The sequence below is a fragment of the Ailuropoda melanoleuca genome, chromosome 4 (assembly GCF_002007445.2).
Source record: "Ailuropoda melanoleuca isolate Jingjing chromosome 4, ASM200744v2, whole genome shotgun sequence".
NCBI classification, from domain to species: domain Eukaryota; kingdom Metazoa; phylum Chordata; class Mammalia; order Carnivora; family Ursidae; genus Ailuropoda; species Ailuropoda melanoleuca.
Window position 1 is genome coordinate 71,001,562 of NC_048221.1, and position 23,659 is coordinate 71,025,220.

The window sequence follows — 23,659 nt, forward strand, 5'->3', positions numbered from 1 at the left end:
CCGCTGTGTTTACAGCCAGGACGTGCTTCGCACTCTATTTCCACATTAGTTGCAGTGAGCTGCCCAAGTCTGGACAGCGGCAGAAATTTCTGGAGAGCAGACCATCATGTTTCCTTTGTATCAATGAATAAGGATGAGCAGGGAGCCCGGAAGGACAGACCCAGGCCATTTTGCACAGCTGAGATTTTCTGCCAACTCACATACCATCTTTTTTTAAGCCATCTGAACATCACACAGTTATTTGCAGAGAGCCTGGCAGAGAGGGGTTCGTTTAAAGTGGGGTGAGACTGAGCCTCGGCTACCTCAGCTCGCTGAGATGTTGCCGTATTTACTGAGTCAGTTTGCCTAATGGTGTTTTTCCTTTTGGAACTTGCTAATGGCAGTTCCTACTGTAAGAATGGGGAGGCGGGCCTTCTCCTTCCCCAATCCCATCACAGGCCTAAGAGGAGGGACAGGAAGGGAAGGCAGTTTTGACACACTGGGGCGCACCCCTTCCAAACAACGCTGCTAAATAATTAAGTTCTTTCTAAGAAGACTAATACCGGGGCCGTTTAATAAATGTTCTTTGCTCTGGCACCTGTATCACGCACCTCCCGAATACCATTTTCTCTCCAGGGAGGCTTTCGTACATGTGAGGAACGTGCACTTCACATGGAACACAAGGCTTTCCGCTTATTTGAAATCCAGTCCTCATGTTTACCTAGAAGTGAGGTAAAGCTGGACTCCAAGGCAGAGAGCTGCTTTAGAAATCAGGCTCACGGGGCGTCTGGCTGGCTCAGTCAGTAGAACATGCGACTCTTGATCTTGGGGTCATTTCAAGCCCCACATTGAGTATAGAGATCACTTAAAAATAAAATCTTGGGGGAAAAAAAGAAATCAAGCTCACATATCATAGGTGACCAAGGGGGAATCTCACTGTCCTTACTTTGTGTTGGTGTGCCACGTAACAAGTGTGTCTGTGTCCGTGAAGTGGCTCCTTGCCTAAGATAAAGAACAATAACGATTATGTCTAATATTTATTTTCTTCTTTGCTGCACTTTATGTGACACATTGCTGCTTTCACGTGACCAAGACACAACACAGTCCTATTTTATTTTATTTTTTTTAAAGATTTTATTTATTTATTTGACACAGAGAGAGACAGCCAGCGAGAGAGGGAACACAAGCAGGGGGAGTGGGAGAGGAAGAAGCAGGCTCCTAGCAGAGGAGCCTGATGTGGGGCTTGATCCCGGAATGCCGGGATCACGCCCTGAGCCGAAGGCAGACGCTTAATGACTGCGCCACCCAGGCGCCCCTACACAGTCCTATTTTAAAAGGGGAAGGGTGACATCATCGAAACGGTAGTCTGATCACCCCACTCTGAGGACACTGGGCACAGCAAGGTCTTGAAGGAGAGTGTTATTTGTAGTAAAACTGGCCATGAAAATCTGCCCCTTTTGTTCTTTCTTTTTCTTTTTTCTTTTTCTTTTTTGACTATGTGGAAGATGTGCTGTGTTTCTGGGGGAACCCAGGCCATGTTTCTTCTCTTGCTAGGAGCTCTCTGGGTCCACCCTTGCTAGAAATGACTGTTCTCACTTTCTGATATCCTCTCTGACCAAAGGGGTGGGAACATTTTCTGGCCTAGGCCCAGAGAGATCACACTGGAAGATGTTCTCCTACCTGTGCTTTTGGACTTCGAGAAAATTTCTTCTGCCCCAAAGGTAGTTTGTTACCCTGACAGGAAGGAAATATGAACAACAACAACAACAACAACGACAAAGCAGCATTTATCTGAGAACCATGCTCGATATCNTCACACTGGAAGATGTTCTCCTACCTGTGCTTTTGGACTTCGAGAAAATTTCTTCTGCCCCAAAGGTAGTTTTTTACCCTGACAGGAAGGAAATATGAACAACAACAACAACAACAACAACAACAAAGCAGCATTTATCTGAGAACCATGCTCGATATCGGGGAGGAAAAATTGTACTTGAGGAAGCTGGCTGTTATTAATATGCTGGATTAGCTACATAAAAACGCTCTTGCCACTAGAATACACAGATATAGAGCAGTCTCTTCTGAGGCTGAGATTGAATTAACAAAGGCATCGCTAATTCAATTAAAATAGACACGTTAGGAAGGCTTGACTTCTGAGACCATTTTGAATCCTATCTAAAATATTTCCTGGTAAGTGTTTAGATTTGATATTATTATATTATTTAGATTTGCTATTATAGTACAAATAAAATATCTAAGGGAATCTAATTTCTTTAAAATGTTGCAGGCTAGACCCCACTGACAATTTTATAGCTTTATAGCATTTGGAAATGCACAGATATAATGATCTATAGCCATTGGATTTAAGAGTTGGAAGAATCCTCAGAAATCAATTTGACGCTTCCGTTTTATTCTTGAAGCCAGAGACCAAGTATGATTTGTCCAAAGTCCAAAGTCCTAAAATCAGTTATTGACGGCCACGAGAACTAGAAACTAGTTCTCTGGATTTCAGGACCCGCCACCACGGTTGGAGCAACATAAGGTAGTGATTAAGTAACTGGGCCCTGGTGGGGTGCCTGGGTGGCTCAGTCGGTGAAGCGTCTGCTTTCAGCTCAGGTCCCGATCTTGGGGTCCTGGGATCAGGCCCCCCATCAGGCTCCCTGCTCAGTACAGAGTCTGCTTCTCCCTCTCCCTCTGCCTCTCCCCCTGCTCTCCCTTTCTCTCAAATAAATAAATAAAATCAGAAAGAAAGAAAGAAAGAAAGAAAGAAAGAAAGAAAGAAAGAAAGAAGAAAGNCTCTCAAATAAATAAATAAAATCAGAAAGAAAGAAAGAAAGAAAGAAAGAAAGAAAGAAAGAAAGAAAGAAAAAAGAAAGAAACAAACAAACAAACAAACACAAACAAACAAACTGGGCCCTGGCGGTTGAGCGTGTGGGGTTAAATCCTGGGCTGTACCAGTTCAGCTCTGTGTGCTTCGGTAAATCTCATTGTGCCCCTTCTCTGGCCATAATGATAGTACATCCCTTACAGGACTGTTTCCAGGATTAAATGAGATCATCTGTATAAAGCAAACAGCCTAGTGCTTGCCGAGCAGTGAGTGTCCAATCAGTGATGCCGCTGAAAGTAGGAACAACTAACACAGACTGAACACTTGCTGGTACTCTTCTAATTCACTTGATCCTCCCATCTGTACTTACTGTGTAGATAGTACTGTTACTTCCAGAGAAGGAGATGAGGTAAGGAGAGCTCCCAAAGCTAATCAGCCCAGAGCTGTCCTCCGAGTCGCCTTGCTGTAGAGGCACGCAAGATGGCCATGGCTGTGGTCGCGGGGCATCCTGTGTATTCCTTTCTCTTGGTGCTCCTCTAGCATCTTCCTTGTCCTGTCTTTGTTTCTTATCTGTCCCTTAGTTGCTTTCCCGGTGTCTGCTCTAAAACTAGCCACCCGATGGAAGGCTGGGGCATGCTCTCCAAAGACCATCTCCTCATCCCCACCATGGAGTCCCGATGGAGCTGGGTATCTGAAGTAAAATTTAAGTTTTTAATTTTAATGCATTTTTTAAAAATCAAATCACACCCAGAAATGGACCCATCTTGTGGTCCTAGAAGAATTTATTGTTGAAATACTTGGGTAATTTTTTGTGCCCCGTTCTCTTCCTTCCACATGCTCACTGTCTGTCCTTCTTTTAGTTCAGTTGGCTTCTCCAGGAACAGCAGAAGAAACAAAATGGCAAAGCAATTCATTTGGACCCTTGTTTTTGCAATCTAGGGGATGGTAGTGTAAGACATAGGTTCAGATTCTAATCAGATTCTAATCAGGTTATCTGGGTTCAAATTGCAACTTCATGACAAAACATCTATCTGATTTGGAAGAAGTTTTCTTAACCTCTCCGTGCCTTGATTTCCTCATCTACCGCATAGTGCCTGGACAGCAGTCAGCATTCGATCAATGTTAGCAGGTCAGTGGGCAAGCTTCCACCTGCTCGCTGTGCTGGGCGATGCCGACACCCTTTCAGCCAGATGTGCCCGTGTTCTCTGTGATCTGGCTCCACAAACACAGGGAGGCCTGCACTTAATTTATTGTTCAGAACAGGTCTGTTAATGGGTCAGAGCAGGAGGACAAGTATAGAATAAGCATTGTCCATTTTTATGGAATTCTTGTTTCACAATCAGTTTTCAAAGTTCCCATAGCTAGAGGGAGCTTTCCCAAAGGTCAGTTTTGCTTTGATTTTGCAGGTTATCAATTAGGAATCATAATCTCCCTGAAACTATCATAAAAATATGATCAAGGTTGATAAAATTTCCTGGATGGAAACATGTCAAAATAATAGCAATGACAAATAGCAGCAGCAACCATAGCTAACATTATGAAAAATTTGCTACATGCCAGACACTGTTCTAAGTGCCTTACATGCATTATCTCATTTAATCCTCACAGCCGTGCTGTGAGTGGGTACTTTTACTGCTTGTGCCTAACAATTAGGAGAACCGAGGCATTGCACAACAGTGCTGGCTGAAGTAGCAACACCCCCGCCAGCCCCATAGTTATTGTCTATTTCCTTATCTTTTCCTTTTCTTTTTTCTTTTTTTTAAGATTTTGTTTATTTATTTATTTGAGAGAGAGCACATGAGCAGTGGGAGGAGCGGGGGAGGGGGGGAAGGGAAAGAATCTCAAGCAGCCTCCATGCTGAGGGTGGAGCCTAACCCGGGGCTCGATCTCATGATCTTGAGATCATGACCTGAGCCAAAACCAAGAGTTGGAGATTTAACGACAGCACCACCCAGGTGCCCCTAACATTTTGTTTTCTTCCCAACATTAATCACCGTCTGGAATTTCCTTGTTTATTGTCCGTTGCCCCATTGAAGTTATTTGGGCAAAGGCTTTGTTTTAATCACTGCTGTATCCCCAGCTCCTAGAACAGGCCTGACTGCCAGTAATTTTAAGTTGAATGAAGGAGTGAATGAGGCTTAGAAACTTTAAGTAGCTTGCTCAAGGTCACACAACCATCAGAGCCAGTGATCAAGCTGGACTCTAAGTCTGGAGCATGAGATCGGGTTTTTTATTATAACTGTTTATAGCTTGAAGCCCCCCGGTCATAATCTAGCCCAAGCCTGGTATCTTGCAGATGAGGATCCTGAAGCTCAGAAAGGCTAAATTACTTATCAATATCACGTAGATTATTAGTGGCAGAGCCGGAATCAGACCCCAAACCACTAGCTGGTATTTTTGTACCATGAATCCAGCCTCCTCGGTTCATATAAAATTGAAGGAAAACCCTATATGCGTTTTCTGTACATCATCCACCCACTTATTCATGACACAACCTAAGTCATATTTGACACTTTCCTCTCTCTTACCATCCCCTTCATCTAATTAACTAGTAAGTCTTGTCAGTGTACTTTCTAAGTATAGCTCATACCTTTTCACTTTTCTTCATCTCTGTCAACCATCACCCAGACCACCGTCAGGGCTCACCTAGGTCATTGTAGTAGCCTCTGACCTTGTTTTCTCCCTGCCTCCTCTTGCCCCTCTTCAATCTATTTTCTTTAGGGTAGTCAGACTTATCTTCTAAAATGTAAGTCTGATCATAACACTCTGCTGCTAAAAATGTATCACTTATATTAAGATGCAATTTGAAAATCTTTTTTTAAAGATTTTATTTATTTATTTGACAGAGATAGAGACAGCTAGCAAGAGAGGGAACACAAGCAGGGGGAGTGGGAGGGGAAGAAGCAGGCTCCTCATGGAGGAGCCTGATGTGGGGCTCGATACCAGAACGCCAGGATCACGCCCTGAGCCGAAGGCAGACGCTTAGCGACTGTGCCACCCAAGCACCCCGCAATTTGAAAATCTTAACATGGCTTTGAGCCTGTGGGATCTAGCCCCCAGCCACCCCTCCCAGTCACACCTGGGACTGTTCTTTTCCTTTCTCATGTATTCTGCAGCTCCACTGACCCTATTTCTATTCCTAGAATAGTGAACTCTTCTCCTCTTTAAAGCTTTATCTCATGGGGCTCCCCTAGGATGGACCATTCCCTCCACCTGTCCCCTTCTTCCTCCTCTACTTGACACTTCATCCTCTGGGTCTCAGCTTGCATGCCATTTTTGTAGGAAAGTGTTCCTGATGGACTCCTCCCAACCTCCCTTCCAGCCAAGTCAAGTCCCCTATGGTATGTTCTCAGAAGTACCCTCTATTTTTCCTACATAGCCTTTGTTACAACTATAATTAGGCACATTATTTCTGTAATTGTTTATTTAATATCTCCTTCTCTAACTAGATGGGAGCTCCAGTGACCACGCTGTCTCATTCCCTGCTGATCCATAGGGCCTGAAACATACTGGTGCCTCCAAAATATTTATGGAGTATTCTGTAGTCCTCTTTTGGATTTCCACTCTGTGCTGAAACATTGATGACAAAGCAGAAATGTTTAAGGAAAGGAGACAGAGTATAAACATGGAAAACAGTCCAAGAGGTTTACCTACCCATTCCACATGAACTGCTTTTACTTTTAGTAACACCTGCCAATGTATTTCTTCTTCCAGAAGACTCAACAGCTTATCTAAGAGTGTGGTGGCCTTCCCATTTGAGTCTCAGATTTGGGAGAGTCCTTACTTCTGACTCCTGCATGATGGACATGATCCTTTCTTTTGAGGAGGGTAAAGAAAACTGCTGTGTGGGTTCATATCAGCTGATCAGAGGAAAGCCATCTTTCTGCTGCGAGAGCTGGGTGTGTTGTCCCCATGGGCCAAGTACAAGCTGTTAGAGTGAAAAGCGAGAGTCAGCAGTCTGCTGTTCTGATGCCATCTGACAAAGTCTCAGGACTTTCCTCTAACGTGAACTCTGGAAAAGCAAAATGCTCTCAAATGCAAGTGATCTAGGAGGAAGGACCCATGCTCAGTTAGAGATTTATGTCTCTTAATATCTACATAGTTAATTTTAGGGTAGTTCAGCCCTCAGGTTAATAATGGATGTATTGTTTGTTTCCAGATTAACTGTAAAACTTGACATTTAAAATAATTCTATACTAACTGCTTAACGAACAACAAAAAAGTGGCTACGATCACATTGGCAACTTTCCCCCTCATTATTGCTACACAGACAGCTAGTTTTTCTAATTTTGGTGTTGGCTGGCTACAGCTTTCTGAAGTTTGTTAGATCCAGCAGACCTGTTCTGACAGAGGCATCTGCAGGGAAGCAATCCTTTGTTTGAAAGAAAATGGAATGAAATCAAATGACCATGGAAACCCAAGTATAATATATGATTCTTTTTCTTCTTCCAAACAGAGCTCTTGTTTAGCTAATGCTTTATGGAGGCCCAATGGATGAAAGAAGACTTTTCTCCTATGAGTTAAACTAATTCAATTTGTACAGAAAGCACTAAGGCATAGGGAACTATAGGCTTCCAAATAACTTTTAAGGAATTGTCCTAATTCATGACGTGTTTAGGAAACAAGTTATCTAGACTAAGTCATTAATTAAAATGTTACGTGATGCTTTTTTTTGGGACCAATACTTTGGCAACTCTAAATGCCACTTTGGGCATTCTTCTCTGTCTCATCGGGTGATGTCAACAATATAGCGGAAATCTCTATAATTGATCAATAGAGCCCTATGATATTATTAATGGAGTTTAAAAATCTTGAGTATAAGAAAATCTTCCCTAATAGGTGTCATTGGCTTGTATGTCCTTCTAAAATTTATTCTCATCACTTTTCCAATGAGTTTCTGTTTCATGAAGTCCTTCTAATCACTGTTCTTCTGGGATGGGTACTGAAACCCCGCCACTCAGAGCTTAAACTTTTATGCTAAAAATGTACTCTGAGAATAGTTATATGAGAATAGTTATAATATGTCTTGGGTTCTAGAATTAGCCCACAAACAGTTACATTCCATATATTTCTGGATTTCAGGTTAACTTGGAGATTGAACAATGCATTAAAGTCACTTCCTTCCAGAAACCTAACTAAACCACTGTAAAGAGATGTTTTAAAAATCTAAACCCACAAGGATAATAGAATGAGGGGACATACAATAACATAATTTTGGAAGCTGGGAAGCAAATGGATGAGAAGTCATTGACTTAGCAGATATGACAAAGCCATCAGTTGAGAAAGCTGAAAACCAAACCAATTCATACTTCTGAAACTTTGAAAGGCTCAGAAATTGGGGCATTTGTACAAGTAGAGTTGAAGGGAGCTAACATAAGGAAGACTGATTGAAAACTGTTTATAAAGCAGTGGTTACATACCTATTCCAGGCTACTAAGTAACTTCTCCCTCTATACTCCCAATGGAAAAGACTTGTTTTCTGGAGAGGGTTAAAGTGCAGCATTTTAGGTTGAGGGACACCAGGCACAGTTGAAATCAGAGAGACTACCAAAAGCAGGCTGGAGAGATTGGGTGAGCACACACAGAGTCACCCACATTCCACTCCATCCGCACACTCTCAGCCCTCTTCACTTCCAACCATCTTTTTATCTTCCTACAAGTATGTTTAATCAAACAACAAGATATCAGAGGAAAGTTTTTGATGTGAAAGGTACCAAAATCAATTAACAGAAAAAAGCAACATGAAGAAAATAGACTACGTAAGAATAAGAAAACTTAAAAGAAACTATAATTTTCGTATTTTCAAATAAGTTTGTAAAAGAGTGATTCATGAAACAGGAATAAGATGCTCTAAAAAAGAAATAGAGAACTACCATCAAAAATAGCATAAATGTGGGACACCTGGGTGGCTCAGTCAGTTAAATGTCTGACGCTTGGCTTTGGTTCAGGTCATGATCTCAGGGTCCTGGGATCGAGCCCCACATTGGATTCTGCACTCAGGGGGCAGTCTGCTTGTGGATTCTCCCTCTCCCTTTCTCTCTCTGCCCCTCCTCCCACTCATTTGTGCACTCTCTCTCAAATAAATAAGTAAATAAATCTTTTTTATTTATTTATTATGCTATTTTTAAAAAATCGCATAAATGAGAAGTACAATAAAAGGGTTGGGAGACAAAGTTGAGGAAATTTCCAAGAAAGTAGAAAACAGTAAGAGATAGAAAGCAGGAAAGAAAAGATAAGAAAATTAGAGGATGAGTTCAGAAGATTCAACATCCAAATAATAAGAGTTCTAGATAAAGAGGACAGGATTTAATCAATGGAACTTCCCAAGAAACTTCCCAAGATCTGAAGAGCATAGAGGTTTCTAGATTGAAATACCCACTGAATCATGGAAGTTCCCAAACATATACCTCACACTCACTTTTTTTCAAGAAGCTACTGGAGGATGTCTTGCACTAAAATGAGGAAGTAAACCAAGAAAGGAAGACAAAGCATAGAAGAAACAAGAGATGGGATACAGGAGAAGGGCAAAGGGGAGTCTGGAATGAAATGGAGATTGATTCTAGGGTATCAGCTGTGCACCAAGCATGGGGGCATTCATTCCAGACGAAGGCAGGTCAGAAGGCACCAGGAGAGAATTCCTCATGATGTTGATAGAATACCTGATGTGAATGAATGTACTGAGAGGGGAAATTGACAACTGGATTTTGAGATTGAATAAAAAACCTTAGGAAATAAGAAAAAAACAATTATAAACTCCACAGGGAGGGGGGATTATACATGAGAGAAAAAGCAATCGTAGTTTACTACATGGCTCAGTATGATTTCATGGTCATAATGAAATTGACAATGACTGTTTATTACCAAAATTAGAACATATCTATAATAGGAAGATGGTGCTGGTGGGTGAATAAGGAGCATGGTGTGTGTGGCATGGGGAGAGGAGTATAGATGAAAGTGAAAGAAGCTGATTTTCCAGAGTGGGGGGTCAATAGATATCGCCTAAAATTGAAAAATCAAGGAGAGACAATGCAAACATATGTAGAAATATGGAAGTAATTACCAGACGCATCAACTAAAAGAACTGGAAGTAGCGGTTTCTGAGAAAGGAGAAAGACTGAGTCAGAAGGTCTCGGTACTAATCTTAATCACAATCATTTGTCTTAATCATTTTTGTCTTAACCATTCTCATAGAACTCAGTGGCTCTTTAAACTCTGTAGAAGTTCTTTATAAATAAAATCCTTTTAAAAAAGACCATTATATTTCCACAAATAGAAATGAGAAAACTTGGGGTGCCTGGGTGGCTCATTCGGTTAAGCATCTGCCTTCACCTCAGGTCATGATCCCAGGGTCCTGGGATCAAGACCTGTGTCGGGCTCTGTGCTCAGCGGGAGCCTGCTTCTCCCCCTCCTTCTGCCCTTCCCCCTGCTTGTACTCTCTCTGTCAAATAAATAAATAAAATCTTTAAAAAAAAAAAAAAGAAAAGAAATGAGAAAACTTTTTTAAAATAATGGCATTATTTTTAATGACTGCCTGATTTTATGTCTACATCATAATTTATATAACCAGTTTCTTCTTGAGAGACATTTAAGTTATTTTGAGTTTTTGATACTATGAGATTATAAACAGTGGTACAATGAAGACACATTTTCCCCCCAAAATATGATCTTTCTCCATACTTCAAATACCCAGAAATGGGAAATCTGGTCAAAGGTTGAACACCTATCACATTGTGATACATCAATCTGTCCTTCAAAACATTGTACCAACCTATACCTCCAAATAAGAATGTTTATTTCCTCAAAGTCTTGTCAAGATGAGGTTTTGCCATCTATGTTGTAGCATGAATCAGTACTTTATTTCTTTTTATTGCCAAATAATAGTCCATTGCATGGCCATACCACATTTTATTTATCCACTCTTTAGTTGATGGACGCTTGGGTTGTTTCTGCTTTTTAGCTATTATGAATAACGCTACTGTGAACATTCGTGTACAAATTTATGTACGGACGTGTGTTCTTTTCTCTTGGGTATGCTCTTAGGAGTGGAATTATTGGGCCATACGTTAATTCTACATTTAAGTTTTTGGTGAACTGCTAGACTGTTTTCTAAAGTGGCTGGACCATTTTACATGATTTCTCCTCATCCTTGGCGACATTTGCTATTGTCTGACTTTTTGGTTATAGCCATCCTAGAAGGTGTGAAGTGGTATCTCAGTGTGGTGTTGATTTGCACAGAGATAACTTTCAAAAATGTAGCAGATTCGCAAAAATAAAATAGGTTGCCAAAACCTTACCTTGACAAGACTGTGAGGAAATAAACGCTCTTATTTGGAGGTATGTTTGGTACAGTGTTTTGGAGGACAGTTTGTTATATCACAATGTGATAGGTGCTTGACATTTGACCAGATTTCCCATTTCTGGGTAGTTGACCTATGGAGAAAAATCACATTTTGGGGAAAAATAATGTGTCTTCACTGTACCACTGTTTATAATCTCATAGCATCAAAAACTCAAAATAAATGTCTCTCAAGAAGAAACGGGTTAAATAAATTATGAAGTAGACATAAAATCAGGCAGTCATTAAAAGTAATGATGCAAGGGAGCACCTGGGTGACTCAGTCACTTAAGCATCTGACTCTTGATCTCAGCTCAGGTTTCGATCTCACGGTCATGAGTTCAGGCCCCATGTTGGGTTTCATACTGGGTGTAGAGGCTACTTAAAAAAAAAATTATATATATATGTGTGTGTGTGTGTGTGTATTTGAGGTTATATATATACATTTTAAAAGATGCAGGTATATTTTTATTGTCATGGGAAGTTATTCATCACATATTGAGTGGGGCAAAATCAGATTGTCAGATACCTGCATGGTAAGATCCCATTTGTGTAAAATATCTTTGTGCTTAGAGAGCTTTTTTTGAAATGATGTCCAAAATGTTACTAGGGGTTATATATACTAATGGTGGAATTTAAGGGGATTTTATTAACTTTGTTCTGCATATTTTTGTATTTAATTTAGTTAAAAATCAACCTCTATAATTTTTTGAGAAAATTATAAAACTCCCTTAAAAGACTATGCATTTTAGAAGTCACATTTTTGTACTTAATCAAAGCTTGAATTTTAGTTAAATACCCTTCCCCTATCATTATTTTTTTAAACCTCAAAACCATCTACTAAAGGCATAAAGAAATTCTTTGTTCTGGTGATTATATATACTTGGTGTAGAACACTGTCTTGGGCTCTTCCTTCAGAGAATTTTATTATATGCTTTATTCTTTACAGAGTTCTTTTGATATGGAGGTAGCCCAGGTATTAGGACTTTGGGATCATGGCAAAGTTCATAGGTAGGAACAGAACAAAAAGGTTCTCCATCTGTTCTGGTCATTGGGATAATTGTCGGGGTCCACTTAGTCTCTCTTCTACCCTTTTATCCCCCTTTGCAGGAGGATAACATTAACAACTAATTTTTCTTTGAGCTCATTATGAGTTAGGAACTGTTATAAATACATTTCATGTATTTTACTTATTTAATCCTCACAACAATTCTGTGAAGTTGATACTACAATTGCATTATTTTACAGGTGAGGAACCTGAGCCACAGAGAGGTTAGGTAAACTATCCAAGGTCACTCAGCTAGGGAATTCAGCCCAGCAAGCTGGGACTGGAGCCCAAGGAGTCTGGTTCCAAAGCTCCTGTGATCTTGATTGCTGCACTCCCCTGCCTTTCTGACTTTCTTCCTAAATATAACTCCAAACACTTCTTGCTGGTTTACTTTGTTCTCTCCCAAACTGTCATTTCTGCCAGAAATACCATGGAGGCTGAGCTAGATTACACTTGACCAGACTTTCCTGCAGCAGATGTTTCCATGGGGTCAGTGTCTTTGCTGTTCACCTGTTTACCGACTGATTCCCTTAGGATTTTACTTACCATTTCTTTGACATCCTCTTCTCTGAAATGTTTGGGTATCTCACTCTTCGAAGCTGGGGATGCATCTAGGAGGGAAAAAAAAATTAAGTCTCATTAGGTGTTTCAACTTTGCATCCAGACCCATTAGAAGAGAATTTAGTAGGAAGGCCATGAACATTCATTGCTCTTTCCCAGGACGGTGGAGCCTTCTCAGCCTCAGGCAGAGCAGGATGCTAGTGTCCTGCCTGACCTTTGAGTCTGACCCCTTGGTGAAAACCTAATTTTTATAAGGCTGTGGTTTATTTTGATTATAGGAGTGATACATATTCATTGTAAAAATCTTTGGAAAATTCAAAAAGTGTAAAGAAAAAAATTAAAAGCACTTACAACCCTACCACCCTGTGATAACCACTAGAGACACATCGTTTCCAAGCGTGTTTGTCTTTTTTTTGTTAAGGCATTTATATTCATTCATGAAGATGATCTAAGTCTTCAAAAGAAATGATATACAAGTGATGATTTTAGGAAATGCCCATGCATGGAGTTTACCGGGGAGGATTATGGTTAAATTTAAAGATGTGCCGAAGTTGGTGAAATTTAAATGTCTTAGTTTTAATCGCCAGTTTGATGTTTTTAATTGAAGAAAGAAGATAATTGTGTGTGTTTGAAAACATTAGGATGGAATCAAAGAAAAAGGTATAATGACCTCAGTGGTCTTCTTTCCTTCTTGTAAGTGTTTTTTCCATTTATTTTTGCCCCACATGAGCTGCATATATAGTAGGTCTTCGACTGATGCTAATGAATTGGCTGAAAAGAAGGTTCACGTGTATAAGATCAGCTACCTGAAGTACCATTAGAATGGAAATTTCAATATTTGTAATCTTGGCTGTTATTGTTCTTGCTGTCTTGTTGTAATAGAAATTTAGTAAAATTTATTTGAGATATTTTACCGTTTTTCTGGGAAAAGAGCTATCATCAACAACAAAAGAAACTCATTTGATATGACATATTACAAGTAATAATTATGTTAAGTTTGATTCAAGTTGAAATAGCTTGTCCTGAACATTATTTTTAAAATCCATTTCTTACGAGAATGACTATAGAGAATGATTATAGAACAGACTCCTATAATCAAAAAGTGTATCCTCTTGTGTTTTCCAGGCATCTGGCCATCTGAAGAGGTTTTGGCTTACTACTGCCTCAAGCACAGTAATGCATTCAGGTACAAAGCTGCACTTAAAAAGATACTTTATAGCCCATTATGGGTATTGTATCTGCATATTAAAGATTGCTGTGATTACATTCTTCAAATTAAGTTGTTAAATATAAGAAAGAAAAGAGAGAAGGAAAGAAAGAAAGAAGAAAGAAATGGAAGGGGGGAAGGAAGGAAGGAAAGGAGGGAGGGAGGGAGGAAGGAGTGAGGGGAAAAAGTTCATGGTGAAAACATGTTGCTTCTGAAAAGAAATCTGAATTGCCTTTGGGTACTAATACTGCACAGCAAGCTTTTTGCTATATGTCAAAGGCTTTTGATTTCCACTCAAGGCATTTTATTTCACTTTGATTTTGGGGAAACAAAAGTGAAGCTCCAATCAATCCTTACTGATTGTGAAGGTCAAAAAAAAGAAAAAAAGAAAAAAACAAACCACAATAAAGACATTCTTTAAACTTCTGTTAGGGAAATCACTACAGAATATTTGATAAATAAATACCCCACAGCTATTATTTAAAGATGCCATCCCACCGCTGGCTTTAAAGGCATTTTATAGACAAATACAAATACAAATATGTATTTGTAAAATATAAATTACTATTACAGATTCATGCTACGGAAATAAAGGTTTTCAATTGTCAGTGTGCATTATGGATCAAACCCATGGATGGGATTTAGGAAAAAGAAAAAAAACACCTCCTTTTATTTAAAAATTCTAAAGATGTTTGGTAGATCCAGAAAATATAGGTTTTTCATTTTTAATCCTCATTTTATAAAAGTCACCCAACATATGCTTCCTGAATAGCCCATTATGATTCCAGACAAGTCATTAGTGATCATGGTGTGTGTTTTAACAATATGTACTTACAAGATTGGGTCAATAATATGTATTTTTTGAAGCTCCGTGGGTCCATATTTACCAACCAGTCTATAATTGCTTTGAACAACTAAATACTCATTAAGTGTATTTCAGAATATGAATGTCCTTGCTTGGCTTCTCCCCCTCTTCCCTCTCTTTGCACCCCTCCCTCCCTTTCAATTCTGTCCTCCTCTCTTTCTTTTCTCCTGTTGAGGCCATAAACTTCCCAACCTGGGAAGAAGGAACAATCTAAAGGGTTTAAGCGTATAAAATGAGCACAGGGCAGTATTGAAATTGGGCTGCAGAGCTGCTCTGGGAGTCTGGCATTTGCTCTTCTCGCTGTGGTTTAGCCTGACTGGCGCTCCAATCATCGAGCAGTGGGCCAGGGTAAGAATGTCCCACATTGAAGGCTGATATTTAGGCACAAAGGGGAAGGTGAGTGCAGAGTGCCACACTAGGCTGTCAGCTTTAACTCTGAGCAGCTTTACTTTTGAGCGGTGAAGTCAGAGCCTGGTCATTACTTTAGCCTCGGGTTTGCTGGCTTAACCATATTATGTCCCTGCATTGTTTATTCACCGTGTCATGTTGGGGTCAATTGTGATTTAAGTGTTAATTGCTAAATGCTCTTTGTGTAATTGTTCTTTATGGGGGCGGTTCAGCTTTCCAAAATGTTTCAGTTTGGTGTCGAATTTTTTTTTTCAAAAAATTCAAGATCGCATTTATTTGTGTGTGTGTGTGTGTTGTGTGTATGTGACTATAATATAGGTATATACACACTCATATATGTTCATTTACTTTNGTTCATTTCCTTGTCTAACTGTTTTTGAAGGAATGAATGTGGATTAACAGTGTTACCCTTTCCTAACAATTATCTTTCGCTACTCTAGCTAGTTTAGTTCTAAAAGACAGCGCCATTGACAAGGGAAAAAAAGGGAACCTTCTCAGATTTTTCAGCTCAGCGGTGGTAATGTTGCAGTGAACACTAATGAGGGAACCCCCACTGATTTGCCTGCTTTGTGACTTTTCTATTTCATAATTATTTTTAAAACGCAAAGCAACATGAGGTACCCTAGTCATGTCTCTCCAACTTCCTGGTAGCGCCGTTCTTACTGCAGATTGGCAATTTGTTCTTGTAACATATATATCTCTCTGACCATTTTCATCTAATTTGTATGGGTTCTACCATTTCTTTTCTCTCTTTCAGGGACCTTGCTGTGTGTGAGCTAGGGGGTGGCATGACATGCTTGGCTGGGCTCATGGTAGGTCTATTCTCAATTCCAATCCCATTCAGAGGGAAGAACAAAAGGAAAAATGTTCCAGGGCCTCCAACGGCTGGGTCAGAGAACCGTCAACAGCATCAGTGGCGGTCAAGCTGCCGGGTCTTGAGAGACCTTCTAGACTGACTTACTTTCGGATCATATTGATTTTATGGTTGCCTCGATGAGCAGAAACATTTTACCTCAGTGTAGTCAATATCGCTTGTTGTGACATTCCAGGCCTCGCGCGGTCTTTCTTTGCCATAGTGAAAGGGGTTTTTTTTTTTTTTTGGTTGTTTTTTTTTTTTTTTCAGATTATAGTCCCATTTGCTAAGATACAGGAATAGCCCGGCGAATCACAGTTGGAGCACCATGATATAGCTGCTAATGTTTTGCCTGCATTATTACACCAACAAACATGATCCAGAGCGCTCAGTAATTAGATTCTTTTGAATTAGATTGGCCATTCAGGAACGTCGTTCCCCATTCTCTGGGTTCTGAGTCATGTATTCAGGAGATATTATGTAGCAGCACAGTGCATTAGACAAGTTTTTATGTCTCTACAAATAAAAGCATATTGTTACACTGATTGGCATTTGACAAACCTGTCGCTCTTACACAATGTGTCGAGGTTACAGCCCAATGTGCGAGCATGTCAAAGCTCACAAAAAAATTACCCTCACAAAGCCATCTGCCTGCAATGCAAAGTTATATGAAGGGCATCAGGCAGTCAGACAGAAGCAAGCTGAAAGGCAGAGTGACAGCCTTGTATGATGGCTCTTCTAGATAAACAGAAGCCCACAAATGAAAGCCTCTCAGAATACCATCATCCGCTGTCACAATGCAATTACCGAACAGAATGATAGCAAGATAGAGGCTCCCGCAAATGGAATGATAAAAGTATTGACTGATTTGATTGAATGATTAAAATAATGCAGACATAAAATGAAAAAAGATTGAAGATTGTTACAGAGAAATAGGTGAGGAAGCATGATACTGAAGGCTTGTCACTCCTGTCTTCACTTCCACACAGACAAGCATATTTGCTCATTGTTTGCTGTGCTCCTTTTTTTTTTCAGGTTGCTATTTCTGCAGATGTCAAAGAAGTTCTGTTAACTGATGGGAATGAAAAGGCCATCAGAAGTATCCTTATTCAGATAGAAAACGGGTTTGTTGTGCTCATTCCTTTTTCCCGGCTGAGTAACAATTGATATAAAGAAAGACAGCATGGGGTATTAAAAAAGAATCCCCCACACACACATGATAAGTAATTAAGAAAAAGTAGAAATATATGGAATTCATTGGCGATGACTGTTTTTTCTTTTATTTCGATAGATTTTTTTTACAGTCACTTCTTGTGAAAGGAGCCCATGATTTGTGGACCACTCAAGGCAATAAGAACACTTATTTCAGAATAATTTTCAGGCATTCTTGTCCTTTTACTGTCACTGAAATTTCCCGGTATAAAGTGAATGATTGAATATTTATTATATCCACTATTGCTTGCGAAAACTAACTTCCGGTTTCACGTTCATTGTGACCTTTCTTGGGTTTGATCTTGTGCGTATGTGCTAGGTAGGATGGGACCTACTCTAATTGCCGAGAGGTAACCTATAGCTCCCCACTGGAAACAACTATCAGTTTTTCATTATGTCCTTTTATTTAGGATTATAAAAGCTATCTCTTTTTTTCTGCTATGCTATTACAGTTCCAAACCCATTATATTAGATTATGCTTTACTAATGTGTACACAGAGTTCATGAAAATTGAACTGTACTCTCACTAAGAAAGCAAGCATAATTTGTGGCTACTTTAGCAATCGAGCTGATTTGTTCAGGCGCAGTTAACAGCCGTTAGAAATTGAGAGAAGTGGAAGATATGTTTGCTTTGGATTTTTGGTATGCCTTCCATTTACATTATGAAGGAGGCAATGCACTTACTTGCGTCTTAGACCCCTAAAATGCCAATGCAGTTTTGATTTTTTGCGGCTTCTTACAGAAAGCCCATTTTCCAATTTTCTTTTTCTGCCTGTGCCTTATGATCTTTTAAAAATAAAATCTGCAGCAGCTCCATCAGGCTGCTCAAACAGGAGAAAGGAGGTACGAGAAACACAGTAGCTAATACTGTTCAGCGGCGCTTGTGTGCCCTACAGAGCCCCACCCAGCTAATTGCCTGACAGAGTTAAAAAAAAAAAAATTCAGGAAGGAAAAACAGCCAATCACGATCCTGGCCTTTCACACAAGGGAAAGAGATCACAAAAGGTGCTTCCTTTTTTAAGATGCAGGATTTTAATCATGATCTTCAGACTGTCGCAAGTTTCTCAAAATATTCCCAAAGATGAGCCGATGTTGTTTCATTCACTCTGCTTTATTCTGAGTTATGCCTTACACTGTATCATTTCACTGTGTTCCTCCTCCGCCTGTCAGGGAGCACAGAGAGCGAGAGGAAGGCAGGTATGCTGGCTCAGCCCCCGTGGATGGTTTTTTTTTTTTTNGTTTTTTTTTTTTTTTTTTTTGGAGGGGGTGCAAAGGGGGGAAGGAGGATTATTGGACAAGAGAGGGTCATTTTAGCCACAGAAACTTTCAGATTGGGCCCGGCAACCTGAGGTTTTTCTCAAGTCAGCAGGTGTCTCCTTTAATAGCGTCAGAAACAAATTAGAACTTTTATCAAACTATAGGAACATCTGTAGTCAGTATGTAAATTTAATTGTACTAAAATCATTATTGAGCTAAAGTACAGAGCTTCCAGAGAAGGGAAGCAATGCTAATGTCATTAATTAGCACACCTTTGCTTTAAACAGCAAAGATGCCATGCCAGCTCTTGAAATCAGAGAGGAAATCTCAGATTCTGTATTCACTCTGCTGGCCTTTCAAAGAAATGATTGGTACAGCCCCCTCCCAAGAAAATGGATTTTTAACATTTGGTCCTCAGAAGCTCAGCCCTGAGAGTGCTTTATTGTGCTGGGTTTTACAATGGGTTTAATATAGCGGGGTGCCAAAGGGCAGGAGGGGAAGAACTTTACAATGTAGATAAAGTAGGTCCTTTCAGGATCCAGACCAAAACCGGTAGTGTGTTTTATTTCATCTCTTAGGACTTTCCTGGTGGAGTTCAGTTTTTATCATGCAGTTGTTCCATGTTTGTGGGCTTTTTTCTTTTGTAACTAGATCTAATTTTTTTTTTAATTAAGAGAAAAAAGCATGCCTAAAGCCTTAAAAATTGGCAATGTGTTTTTCCTGCTTTTAATACTAATGTTATTCTTGATTTGGTAACAGAGCTTACAATTGGCATTCCTTATAAGCTGTTGTGCTGAGGTTAAGATGAATGAAAAATTTTTTTTCTATTTGTGTGCCCACTTTCTGTAAGAATAACTAATTTACTGACTCACATACTGTTGATGCATATGGATTGAAACAAATTCATTTAAAAATTACTGTTTACAAATCTTTTCTTTAAAATTTTAGGAAGCCTAAATTATATAGCAGTTGTAGGATATTATCCAAAAATTACTTCTAAAAAGTAAAAGTGGATGTCAACAAAAAAAAGGGGGAGAGACATTGCCAGAAACCAGAAAATCTCTAAGCAAAGCTGCTAATTATTCTTAATGGGCAAGATGAGCACATTAAGAAACAAATGAATACATCAGTGAAATGTAATTGAAAATCGACCTGGCAGTCCCACATCACATCTGAGTATTGGCCTGTACATTATTCTCATCATTTCAAAAATTATTTTTGTTGTTCTTAGCATCCGAATTTAATGACTCCAACTGAATCTTAGCTTCCTAGTCTCTTAAGCTTCTAAGGTTCTGATTTTTACCTTTTTTTTTAAAAAAAATAGCATTTTTGATACTTCCTTTTTATCTTCAATTATTTCTATTTTTTAAATATGTAAGGTAAGAATGGATGAGTTCTGAATCTTTATATCATAGAAGCCCATCAACCAGTTGTGAGGTTATTTATAATCTTCCCTAAGATGTATCAGATGGATTGGCTATGTCTTCCAGAGCTCTCTCCCTTGACCCTGGAAAGCTAGATGATGATTTGAGATCTATTAAACAGAGATATCTGAAAAGAGATTAAGACTTGAGGTATAAGTGAATGATGTAAGGCCTAAATATTTTCTCAGACCCGTGGGTACGTGTCCCTGAGGTTTCCTTGGTCCTTAAACTGCACTGCTGGGTGTAACCCAGAGCCCCCCTACCCAAGAGCTCTCTCTCTTTACAGATGCCATTTTATCTCTACCCAAAGAGAACAAACGATGAATTAGAAATGGCATCATTTGGTTCATCCAGTTCTCAACTTCACCTAAGATAGTCTGAAACGTGTTCCCTTTACTTTGACACAGCCCTTTTGGTGTAATAAAGGGAGAAATCTCCAAGTGCCTACAGATAATAATAACTCCCTAAAGTTGGTAGCTGGTGATGACAATGACATAAGAACAGAGGGGAGAAATGGTATACTGAGTTATTATTCATGCTGAGCCTCTTCCAAATCATAACGAATAGAAGCACAACACCTAGAGGCGAGCAGCCCTCTCTGGTACACTCACTAATTCTCCCAACACAAGCACCCTGCCTTGACCCATCCTTAGGAAGCATCAAGCATGTTATCTGCGGAGTGTGGCAGTGCTTGGTGACCCATTCCTCGTGCTCCCGATCCAAGCATCTTATTCCCACAGTATGCACAGTCTGGATCATGATCTCGAGCTTAGGATTGACCCCAACTTAGTAAAATTTCCTGTGCATTTTAAAGGAGATAGCCCTGGCTTAACATTATCTTATTTATTAACAGCATCTCTGACTTGAGCAACTAACACATTAAGCTCCCTATAGACTGTGCAACCCGTGCTGGGGATGGTGGAGACCTTGGCAATGCGAGGCCATCGTCCTGTGTTCCTCTCATGTCTGTGCAGTTGCACTTCTGTTTGCTAAATGAGTCATTAATGGACTCCATGTGCCTCATATTGGGTAGGAGCTCAATAAATAGCTTTGAAAATTCAATTTAAATTAAGTAATAAATTAATCTAACTGATTAATTAAAATTAATCCAACCACCATTAATTGCCTGCCATTTCGGGTGCAAAGACAGCAGTGGACAGGACGAACCAAGTCCCTGTTCTTGTGGGACATAGTCTATGCCTTGGCTGGAGCTCATTTATACATGTGAGAGACACCGAAAGTCTAAAGGCGGGAAGTTCTTTGATTCCTTCCAGTTATTTAAATTCTACCATATAAATGTCCACATAATTAGGTCTGAGCAGCAGGGAGAGAAAATAAAGCTTGACTGCCAAGCCTCATTTTAGTCACTCACCAGCCTCTTCATTCCTCCGAAGCTTTTGCCTGAATTATTAAAAAAGATAATGAATTGACATGAATTAGGCACCTATATGGTCAGGCTCATCCTATGTGGTACTCCATTAAGCCTATAAAATAGGGATCATTATTCCCATTTTTGAGATGGACCTCAGAGAGGCTAATGTACCCAAGTTCACACAGCCGCTAAGTCGCAGAATCGGTTTAGAAGCCAGCCAGGTTCATTTGACTTCAAAGCTTTTTTATTTCACCCCATTAAACTATTCTGTTTCACCAAGACCTAGAATGGTTTGGTGAGTGTCATGTTAGTTTCCTCAGGACCCTCAGGAAGAAAAGGCCTCTCATCCAAAAACGTAACAGTTGACATTGCTAACAGAGTTCCAAGCACCGTCCCGTCATCCTCTCAATTCCTTTGATTACAAGCACATTTAAGAATATTTTGCAGCCTTTAAATTGGCAAATATTGCCACCTCCAGCATTTTAAAAAACCTTTAGAGATCAAAATGAACAGGATTTATATTATAATTTCATGATTTTCTACCCTTACCTTGGATGGTCCAGTGAAAGTAGAGGTAACATACACTGAGAAAGTAATGCTTTGTGAATCATAATATTATTATTTTAAAACTAACTTTCTTGTTAAAGAACAATGCCAGGTCCCAAAATGTAGATGTGACTACTGATAAATGTAACAATCACAATCACTAATATTTTAAATAATATTTTATATGTAATTAATTATATTTAGAGATATAAAGTTAAAGTTACTTGTTTAAATAGCTTGTTATTATAGAAGAATATATATTTTAAGAATAAAACTCAACTGAACCAAAATTAAAAGGGAGCCCCACTCCTGAGCTGTGTTTTTTTGGGGAAGAAGACCTGGATATAGAAACCTGGTTTCTTCTAGACAGATCCTGTGGCTGTGAAAGCCCAGGCAAGGAGACTGGAGGTGATTGTTCTGTGTCCAGTTAATCAGAAACCACACGAAAGCTTTCTTTGCACCCAGCACCTCCCACTGAAGACTTCCAGAAGATGGGTACAGTACAGGGAATGTGATTTGGTCCACCCTGTTGAACACCATCCTGGACGTTTTGACTTGATTTGATTGGATGTCCTTTATCACTCTGCAGTGACACAGAAAAATGACAAAATTTATTATTAGACACAGTGCCAGCCAGAGGAACCATCCCCAAATCTGACCTAAAGTGAAGGGTGGGGGAGCAGAATATCAGAATATATCTCTTAAGATATTTTAATACGCTCCTGCCATTTCTTTTTCTCTTTGTACTTGTTTTAATATAAAAACACCTCCTAAACTGTAAAATGTATTTCCTTCCCAGCTCTAAAAATAAAGCAGCCTAAATACTGCTGTGAATTTTTTCATTAAAAAAAAAAGCACCTCTAGAATATGAATATGTGCACTTTCTTCAACCTGACCACCTGGAGTCACGGGTTTATGAATTGTATAAAAGCATATAGCGTTAAGATGTTTACTAAAAATTAGTAATAGGTTTTCAGAGTTATATAATTTAACTTCCCTGTGACTATTTTATAAAAAGTATTACCTCCACTAACAAAATAATATGTTTTGCTTGATAGATTAGTCATGTACTCACACGACGCTACAGGTGTAGCGGGCATATTGCCGCGTGCGGTTGGATGTCATAGAAACATGGAGTAGGGTGTGGCCGGAGGGGGGGAGCACAACCGAAAACAGTTGTCAGTTGACTCCTCACTCATTTTGTTCTTCTCAGAATAAAGATGTCAGCTGTCCTTTTCTACAAGACATTTCATTTAGAAGACTCTCCTGAAATACTTTCTTCCTGAAATAGACAGAACTGTAGGCCGATGTGTCATTTTAGTTAATCAAAACAAGTAGGCAAATTAGTCTCTTTTATTTTTTTAATGAATGTAATTTAACGGTATTTAATTTGCATACAGGAAAGTTCACCCAGAAAAAAAAAAAAAGTCTGCATTATAGCACTTTTGTAAACCTCCACAAAGCCCTTCATTAGGAGACCTAATTGATTTTTCCTACCCACTCCTGGGGGGGGAGAAAGCCATCACAGTACCTGCTTATTCACTCAGAGAAGAAATGGGTGTGCCTGATGTTTCAAGCAGAGATTTGGGTTAAAAAGTCCTGTGGCTCTGTTCTTGCAGGGAGATCTTGGCCAATGCTTGCTCCGAGCATTCAGGAAATCTGTTTTTCTGAGCAATAGGGGAACATCGCTTGTCTCCTTGGTGTCCTCCCCATGGGCCCAATTTAGTTCAGCTTTGCAGCCTTCACTGGAATTATTTTATTTCTTGTT

The 23,659-nt window shown here is 39.5% G+C and overlaps 1 protein-coding gene across 3 annotated transcripts in view; it reads left to right on the forward strand.

Moving 5' to 3' along the window:
- Positions 1-23,659, forward strand: part of CAMKMT (calmodulin-lysine N-methyltransferase) — a 386,188-nt gene that overhangs the window by 301,235 nt on the left and 61,294 nt on the right. For 2 of the 3 annotated variants that reach the window (XM_002912408.4, XM_019809592.2), the window contains exons 4-6: positions 13,873-13,933; positions 15,985-16,039; positions 17,116-17,179. In XM_002912408.4, the coding sequence (XP_002912454.1) occupies positions 13,873-13,933; positions 15,985-16,039; positions 17,116-17,179 (180 nt within the window). The remainder of the gene's footprint in view (positions 1-13,872; positions 13,934-15,984; positions 16,040-17,115; positions 17,180-23,659) is intronic. The other variant, XM_034659072.1, reaches the window with a different exon arrangement.